At 45.4% G+C, this 9,814-nt stretch overlaps 1 protein-coding gene across 1 annotated transcript in view; it reads left to right on the forward strand.

Annotated features, from left to right (window-relative positions):
- Window positions 1-1,369: 1,369 nt before the first annotated feature.
- Window positions 1,370-9,814, forward strand: part of LOC308170896 (receptor-type tyrosine-protein phosphatase gamma-like) — a gene marked incomplete at its 5' end in the record, with an annotated part of 133,437 nt that continues 124,992 nt past the window's right edge. Inside the window, 3 exons of the mRNA XM_080545751.1 lie at window positions 1,370-1,420; window positions 1,788-1,849; window positions 4,612-4,700. Coding sequence (XP_080401877.1) covers window positions 1,370-1,420; window positions 1,788-1,849; window positions 4,612-4,700 — 202 coding nt within the window. The remainder of the gene's footprint in view (window positions 1,421-1,787; window positions 1,850-4,611; window positions 4,701-9,814) is intronic.

Genomic DNA, 9,814 nt, shown 5'->3' on the forward strand with positions numbered 1-9,814 from the left:
CTGCTGGTTTATACAGACTGTCTGTTCAGGCTGGTTTATACAGACTGTCTGTTCAGGCTGGTTTATACAGACTGTCTGTTCAGGCTGGTTTATACAGACTGTCTGTTCAGGCTGGTTTATACAGACTGTCTGTTCAGGCTGGTTTATACAGACTGTCTGTTCAGGCTGGTTTATACAGACTGTCTGTTCAGGCTGGTTTATACAGACTGTCTGTTCCTGCTGGTTTATACAGACTGTCTGTTCAGGCTGGTTTATACAGACTGTCTGTTCCTGCTGGTTTATACAGACTGTCTGTTCCTGCTGGTTTATTCAGACTGTCTGTTCAGGCTGGTTTATTCAGATAGAGATGCAGCAGGTCACCTCAGTGATACACAGTCTGGCTCTAATCCCCTTTATTAGCATTCATCTCATCTTTATGCTAAAGTGAATGCTAACAAAAACAAACTACACTGAGGCTTGAAAACTCACTGCATGCCAAAGAGAAAGCCCCACACATCCTACTAAGGTTACAGCCGTTAATGTAGCCTATCGTACATGGTCCACACAGAGGTACCTACACCTCTCTGACTCTAACCCTTATTTAAGGAGCTTTCAGGTTCAAAGTGGTTTTTGAAATCAGTAACATCAGTTCCCTCTGTCCCTTCCCTTTAGCTGAGTTCAGGTGTGGAGCTCAGTGTTGTTATGTTATTTGCATAGGAATCAGTTACACACTGTGTGGATCAGGTTGTCATTGGAAACTGAGCAAATGGAGAGGAACAAAACTCGCAGGAATGCGACCTTGAAGCCTGGCGAGGCTTACACACATCTACACACATCTACACACATCTACACACATCTACACAGCTGAATGATGGAGAGGAAAAAGCACAGTCAACATCATCTCAGTCACTCTACAAAATGTATCTATAACCAAGTAGCCAAAAATAAATAATCGTTCTCATATCCATAATTGTGTTTGCAACTATGAATTCAAATGATATAGTCATATTCTGGAATGCGTCTAAATGTTAAAGTTCCATAAGTATAAGCAAAGTAAATTAACAGTTTGTAAATAAATAGTTGCATTTCTTCTTTCTCCTTACGCACAAAAGCACGTACCGAAACCGAACCGTGACCCAAAAACCCGAAGTTCATACCGAACCGTGGGCCAACTGAACCGTTGCACCCCTAGTGTAGATCGATGGCAAATTCTTTTAATCTAATCTATTTTAAGTTGAGTCTATAACACAACAACATGTGGAAGAAGTGAAAGAGTCTGAAGACTTCAGGAAGGCTCAGGCGCCGTATCAGACAGAGTAAAGACCTTCTGCCACAGAGGCGTCAGAGAAGCCCTCTTCATGCTTCTCTTCATCGGGGCAGAAGCCCGGCCATGCAGTATGGATTCTGCTGGAACATCAAAGGCCGGTTAAATAGGAAGGAGGTGGGCAGACTGGTTGTATTGCTGCAGGCAGGCATGGAGGAGCTGTGTGTTCTGCATGCAAAGTGACTTGATGCCTCATCGTGGAGGAATCTAAGGCCAGTTTGAGTCATTAGACAGATTAGCAGTCGGCTAAATACGTCATTTGCAGCGGGGAGAAACTCGCTACGGTGCTTCAGGAAACATTTCTTCACGTCCTGTATCTGGAGTTGCTGTTAAAGATGCTGAATATTTGGCGTTCCTGTGAGGTCGTCTGGTATAATGAGGACAGAAGGTCAATTATTGTCCAACACCAGATGACGACTTGTTGAAGTGTTACAGACGGTCCTTATCTCCAATAACATGACGGTGTTCCTCCTCCCTTTGTCAGGAGTTCAACCTTCAGTGTCTGAGCTGCTCAGCGAGCGTAGAGGTGAAGAACACCTCCGTGATGTGAGGTGGGCGTGTGATGTTATTCACCAGCTGCAGCAGAATTTATATCTGAATCGATAGCTGGACAATTCACATGGGGGCCCATAACTCCTGATAATGGCCTGAGGAATGACCTCACTAGCCTCCGGCACTTTAGCACTGTAATTGCCGCGTGTTGCAAACATCACTTTACTCCCGATAAATCCACAATGTCAGTGTGCTGTGGTGTTGTACTCTCAGGAGGCCTCGTCCCTTTATTGTCTGACAACATAAAGATAGAGCGCTCAGCGCTGGGAGTCTAGTACAGTCCAGCACAGTACTGAGGTACAGTACAGTCCAGCACAGTACCAGAGCTGTGCGGCTGTGTCTCAGGAGGTAGAGGCTGTGTCTCAGGAGGTAGAGGCTGTGTCTCAGGAGGTAGAGGCTGTGTCTCAGGAGGTAGAGGCTGTGTCTCAGGAGGTAGAGGCTGTGTCTCAGGAGGTAGAGGCTGTGTCTCAGGAGGTAGAGGCTGTGGGTCAGGAGGTAGAGGCTGTGTCTCAGGAGGTAGAGGCTGTGTCTCAGGAGGTAGAGGCTGTGTCTCAGGAGGTAGAGGCTGTGTCTCAGGACTCAGGTAGAGCCGCCATCTAATGATCGCAAGGTTGGCAGATCGGCGGTTCGAGCCCCGGCTGGCCACATGTCGAAGTGTCCTTGGGCAAGACACTGAACCCCAAAATTGCTCCCAGTGAGCGGGCCAGCGCCTTGCATGGCAGCTTGCCGCCATCGGTGTGTGAATGTGTGTGTGAATGGGTGAATGAGAGGCCGTTGGAAAGCACTTTGGATAAAGGAGCTATATAAGTGCAGTCCATAGAAGACAGACAGGCTGAAAGGCTCCTCAGTTCAAGAGCAGAAACATGGCTGACCTGTCATTACCCTGCGTGTGTTTAATCTGGTTAATGGCTTCTGCTAAAGCCCCTGATAGACATAATCAGTGGGCAGACAGACCGTTTAGCAGTGTTGGTACGTATTAGGCCAGTTAGACTAGTGACTTAATCAGTGAGCAGACAGACCATTTAACTGTATTGATATTTTACTAGTCCAAGTTAGGCTACGGTACAGAAGACTGATAATGTATCAGGAGCGTTTCAGGTATCCCAACTAGTCTTTGTAGAGCACACATGGAAGTGTACGCTGCTGTGTAGTTTAAATATAACTCAAAGCTTAGTTCAACATTGACTTATCCTCAGGAAGTCTTACAGTACGGCTACACAAAAGAGGTCAGAGTTTTCCTCAGACAATGGAACAATGGGTCATCACTGGTTTCATGAATACAGAATAAAAGCCAGGAAGTGGAGGGCTTTGTCTTTTTACACACAGCGGAGTGAGCACGCAGCAGACCGCTCCTCTCAGCAAAAATGTTCATGTCTATTGTCGGGCTGTTTCATCTGCTGGCTTTCAAGGTGTTGGAATCTTTGAATGTTTGAATGTTTGCCATTCGGAATCTGGTGCTCTTAAACATGGATGTTATTACATACAGGATTAGATTATGAGTAATAATAATAATAATAATAATAATAACTTTAATTTCTATAGCGCCTTTCAAACAACCCAAGGACGCTTTACAATTCTAAGATGGTCAGACAGACAAAACAGAAAACAAACAAAGCAAAACTGAAACATTGACAAGGGGCCAAAGGCCTTGGTGAACAGATGGGTTTTAAGGGCTAGTTTGAAGGAGTCCATGGTGGGGGCGTTGCAGATCTATGGGGAGAGAGTTCCAGAGAGTAGGTGCGGCCACGCTGAAGGCTCTGTCCCCAAAGGTCCGTGGGTTGGTGCGGGGGATAGAGTAATATACAGTATGCAAAGCATGTCATTTTCTCTGTAAGCTTCTCTGTCCAGTAGGTTGAAGGTTAAAGATAGATACATCCTCCAGACAGTGAGTGGGTGACATCCTCCAGTGACTGGGTGACATGTTGGTCTGTGGACCAAGCTTGGTGATGATTCACCTAGGTCTGTAACCTGCCTGGGGATTGGTCAGGTTTGTGTACCATGAGACGTGTCACACCAACCTCTCCCAGGAATGCAGTCTCTCTCTCTTAAAGCTTTATTTTCACGCACAAACTGAAAAGATGATTGAATGATGTTGTCAGATAATGGGAAAAGACTAAAGGGTTCAATGCTATTATGATGAGAAAAGTCAAGGTTTGATGCTCAATCTTCGGCTGTTGGCAAGTTTCCTACTCAATCTTTTCAGTTTGTAAAGCGTCTTTGAGTGTCTAGAAAAGCGCTATATAAGTCTAATATATTATTATTATTATTATTATTATTATTATTATTATTATTCAGTAATCAAACTTCAACCCTCAAATGAAGATGACTTCTAGCTGCACTATGACATTTCCTGGTCTGCAGGCTGTTGTGTCATTGGCGTTCTCATGCAACATGATAACCATGCGGTCGCAGAGCATGCTGGTGACTGCACCAGCAGTGCATGTTAGCATGGTGGGGACTGCAGCATCAGTGCATGTTAGCCGCTGTCTTCCCAATCCACAACAGGATTTAGTTTCCTTCAAAGAATCGCAACCAACAACAAAGACCACAGCAGTGGCTGTTCTTACATGACGGCAATGGGATTCTGATGTCCATTCTACGTCTGCCTTTTCTATGTTCCTCAGTGTTTCCATGTTTCTCTATATCAGCGCATCTCTAAGGAGTTGTGAGAGGTGTTTGACTCTTGTGGCAGGGAGGTTGACGTTAGCTTCAGGGCTCTGTTCCCCATGTAATGTCTTTCGCTGCTCCGGACACAGCTACGGTACGGCTCGCACGGTTACGGGGTCCCTCAACGCCCCCCCCCCCCTCATAGGCCCCTTCCAGCTGCATATGAGAAGTGCCCACGGTATGAGAAGAAAAAAAAAGCACACACACTTCCTTTTACCATCTGGCTCTACTCTCCCTCTCTCTCTACACTCTGCTCCCCAAACTGTCCTGTCTCTTCTAGTGGAGTTTGTGTCTGACAAAAGCCCTCGTGACATTTTGGGGGTGACCATGACAAGTCTTTATATCTGCCTGTATTATTATTCAGTGCTGTATGGTACTTGTGGATACTTAACAAACTACAAGCATCTTTTAAAGACATTATGATACCCTTATCGGAATTATACAAATGTTACATGACCGTAAAGCCAAGTGAAACTGACAGCACACACGTATTAGCCATGCAGAAATGCGAGTGGCTGTTTGCCGTGCAGACCTGTGCTGGATACGCTGCAGCCGACCAGCCTCCATCTACCCAGTGAGCCGTTGACTGCACAGTTTAGTGTTGCAGACACGCAGTTAGCATCTAGCAGCTAACCACACAGACAGCATCTGCCAGCCTGGATGTGCACATCTGTTCCTCACATGGCTTCCCAGAAAAATTCCACAAGAGCACAACCCACTCCTCCTTACAACCCACTCCTCCTTACACTCTGGTGAGACTCAGGAAACATCTCACACAACTTTCTCACATAACAAACCCACTTAGATGTGGTTTTTACTAAACTGCAGGAAAACCGCCGATAAGCCTGGACCTGGGGGGAAAGACCCTGTGGGTGTCTGAGTGTAGAACTACAGTAGAACGATCACCCATAGTATGTGGCTGTCTGAAACACCATAACGGGGTGGGAGAGACCTTTATCATGGTCCATGCTTAACTTTACACATATTTCACGAGATATTGTTTTGCTCTGTTGTGGCAGAGAAGGCAAGAGACCATCTAGTGTTCACACATTCAAGCCTCTCTTTTTAATTGTTGTCTGTGAGCGGAGAGTTCCCGTTATATACATTCTCATCTAGATCTGTCTCAAACTAGCCTATGCCGTGTTGGGTCCTTGAATTTGAGGGAATTGAGTCTTGAAAGTCCTTGAAAGGTTCTTGAATGTGATGTTTCAGAAGGTGTGGGAGCCCTGGTGACTGCTAAGGCTTGAGGGCTTCAAAGCCACTACCGGTCTGCAGCTGTTCAGGGAGCCGCCTGATATAACAGTCTGATATAATAAGGGTTAGGGTCAGTCTGATATATCTCTATCTGAGAGTCAGACGTGGTTATGAGTACATGAAGCGTAACATCTGATCTTTTGTTCGTATACAGCAGCATAATAACATAATGACTAAGGAGCACCATTGTGAGATTTCAACACGTGCACGTACATACATGCACGCTCCCCTGCCCTTGGCTACACATACAGTACACACACACACACACACACACACACACACACACACACAAACTTACAAACGCACACGCATAAAGATCTGGTCTTGTGGGTTCTATTCCGGTTCGTAAAATCAGGATAGAAACACTGTACGACGATGATTGAGTTTGGAGGATATTATCGACTAGGCTATATATACACCAGGACATTTTTGACAATCATAATATAATGTACTCTGCACTTGGCTAAGCCTGCGTGTTGCTGTAAGCCTCTGCACTGTAACTAAAGCATATGATTTGCTTTTGCCTTGCAGATTTAAACAGAAGGAAGTAACCTCTGTTGTATATAGTAACTTCCTGTAGAACGGCATAGACCCAGGGTTAACTAAAGCCCTCAGGACACCTCTGATTGACACCTAATGATATAATCCACCGATGCTATTCCCTGGAAAGTGCTGACTCGTGGCGTCCTGGTGCATGTTGCTGCTATATTTCTGACCTTTTCACTTCATGAGGTTGAGTGTTGTGAATGCCCTTTGCCTCCAGGCAGAGCTGGCTTTGTAACACTATGCAGGAGTCCGTGTTGCTATTTAGGGCTGTTTGAGTTCAACAGAATGAGATGTTTTGGCCAGAGTGAGCGTACGTACGCAGAGTTGACCATCATTCCTCTGTGTTGCTCTTCCCCCCTCCCTCCCTCCAGAGGGTGTTCCATCTCTATATCTGTAACCATGGTAACCAAGATGCTCTGAGAGCGTTAGAAGGCGTTGGCTAATAGCTAATGAAGGCGGATGACTCTGTTGGTAGCTGTTACTGAGGTGCTCTCGGAGGTGCCTCGACTTGTTTGTGAGCGCTGAGTGTGGTCAGGGGGGAGATCTGTTATGGAGCTCTAAATAGATGAGGCTTCATTTAGGTGTGGAGGATTCAGGTGCCTCTGGGGAAATGTCAGAGGAGTCGTTCAGGTGTTGAAGTTATGCTCAGGTGTTGAAGTTATGCTCAGGTGTTTTGGGCGGCTGTGTCTCAGGAGGTAGGAGATCCGGCTTCTCATGATCACAAGGTCGGCGGTTCTGCGGTTCGATCCCCGGCTGGCCACGTGCCGAGGTGTCCTTGGGCAAGACACTGAACCCCAAATTGCTCCCCATGAGCAGGCCGGCACCTTGCATGGTAGCTTGCCGCCATTGGTGTGTGACTGTGAATGTGTGAATGAGAGGCCGTTGTAAAGCGCTTTGGAATAAGTGCAGTCCATTTTGAGGGCTCAATGTGAGAGTTGTGTGTAATGTTGTGTAATGTTGTATCGTTCTCTGTCTTATGACGTTGAGATGCTGTTTCATCTACGGGGATACTGTGTGGAGGTGTTTGAGTCATTAAATGTTTGACTGCTGTTTTGAGGTGTGCTGTGTGAGGGTTCAGACCTGGAGGTTCTCTGTGCTGCGGGCTCCTCCAGGGCTAGCCCGTGTAGCGTAGTCGGCTCTGCTCTACCAGAGCGGTGGGAAGGTTTAATTCTCTGCCCAGGGGGGACGTCTGACACGGATGAGTATAAACTGTTGACATGGTGCTGTCTCCTCTGATCTCTGATCAAAGACGGAGCATTCCTCCCCTCCTTCATACTGCCTTCAAGTAGGCGGCTGCCTGCCTCCCCCAACCCCCCCCCCCCCCTCTCTCTCTCTCTCTCTCTCTGTCTCTGTCTCTCTGTCTCTCTCTCACTGTATCTCTCTCTCTCTCTGTCTCTCTCTCTCTGTATCTCTCTCTCTCTGTCTCTCTCTCTCTCTGTCTCTCTCTCTCTCTCTCTCTGTCTGTCTCTCTCTCTCTCTCTCTATCTCTCTCTCTCTGTCTCTCTCTCTCTGTCTCTGTCTCTCTCTCTCTCTCTGTCTCTGTCTCTCTCTCTGTCTCTGTCTCTCTCTCTCTGTCTGTCTCTCTCTCTCTGTCTGTCTCTCTGTCTCTCTGTCTCTCTCTCTCATGTATCTCTTTATCTTTATTCATCATGGTGACGATTTCAATTAATCACACGCTCTACCAGACCCGTCTCTCATCATAATCCTAAAATGTAGCTAGCAATCAACTCTGATAGTTTCAATAAAAATATATATGTGACACGTTCTTCTAGTGTAGTGTTTTCAATACATTTCCGCGTTGTTGAAAATCAATGACACATCGCTAGTCAACTAACACAGCTTGTTTTGTGAGCCTGCTGACAATGTAAAGTAGTGTTGTAGTTAACTAGGTAACAATGTAAAGTAGTGTTGTAGTTAACTAGGTAACAATGTAAAGTAGTGTTGTAGTTAACTAGGTAACAATGTAAAGTAGTGTTCTAGTTACAGTGTTTCCTCCAGGAATGTTTACAATGGTGGCGGGTGGCCGTGACCGCGCGCGCAGCGCGCGCGATTTTTTTCGCGTGCACGCGCATGAAACGCGCACGCGCGCTCAAAACAACGATTTTTTATTTATTTTTTCTCCTAATCACAGCCAAAACTAGAGGATGGCCCAAAAAAAAAAAAAATAATATACAGAATATAAACTTGTGACTGACAGTCACATACACACACAAAGATCATCAGCTATAATATAATACGAAGTAGGCCTACATGAGCACAAAAGCGGCTAACGTTACTGATTAACTGTTTACTGTAGTGCAGAGAGATGGTAGTCGTAGGCGGCGTATCAAATGACAAAGCTAAACGTTTAATGAAGGACATGAACGATTGTCAACAACACACTCAAGCAGTAAATAGAACAGTCTAAACAAATTGGGTACTACGGACGGAACAATAGTCTCAACCTATAGTTCCGTGCGTGAATTATGTCAACCCACCACATTACAGAAGTAAAATCACAGTCAGATGGAGCATTCGGTAAACAGCTGAGTATCAGCTGAGTTAAAGAAAACAAACTCTTACCTTTGATGACACCCACATGAGCCCTGTTTTCCCGTACTTCTCCCGTGTGTCTCTTATTGTCCAAATGTTCCCTGAATTTTAGCTGCATGTTTTTCCAGCATGTAATTCCGTTGTCAATAAAAAAATCGTCTCCCCTTCTTTTCCCCTTGACAATACTGTGTCGTTGCTAAAGTGACGGCACATAAGAATCGTTTTTTGACTTGCTAATGTCTGCTAACGTAGCACTTGAAACTGGCGCCGTTCTCTGGACTGCAGCTGCTCCCGCGTTAGCATTAGCATCCATCTTTTCTTCTCCCTTCTCACCGTCACGAGCTCAAATGACACTTGTCGGCCGATCTAACTCTTAACACTCACTTACAGGACTTCTGACACCATGTCGTGTTATTCTATTAAACATACACGTGAGTCCTTCTGTATTTCAATGTAAGTGTCTTTATTTTAACTCGCTCTGTAAGCTCTACAATACCGGTCTCTTGTTGTCTCGTCGTAACCTGCCCACCTGACCTGGGGGGTATTCCATCAACGTCGCTAAAGGAAAATCCTGGCTTATTTTTGATAACTCTCGCGAGACCTATCAGAATATGCCTGGATATTTGTAAGAACTCTCGCGAGATTTATCAGACTAAACCTGGATTTTCCCTTTAGCTATGTTGATGGAATACCCCCCGGATGTCACTACGGTGGCCTGTACACAATAACAATAATACCACAGTTCACATTTAGACCAATCAGGAGCCCTTGTGTCACGTCGTCAACTGAATGTCATTAATCTGATTTTGGATCAGCGGTTAGAGAGAGATGGGCGTGGATTTAGGTGCACTTTTAGTCAACATCCATTATAGCGCTGATCTAGGATCAGATATATTTTAATCAGCTAAAATGTTCTTTTTTTTGTTTTTGTTTTTTGTTTTAGAGATTTAAAAAAAAAAA

This window comes from Nansenia antarctica (genome assembly GCF_963989245.1).
Source record: "Nansenia antarctica genome assembly, chromosome: 15".
Lineage (NCBI taxonomy): Eukaryota > Metazoa > Chordata > Actinopteri > Argentiniformes > Microstomatidae > Nansenia > Nansenia antarctica.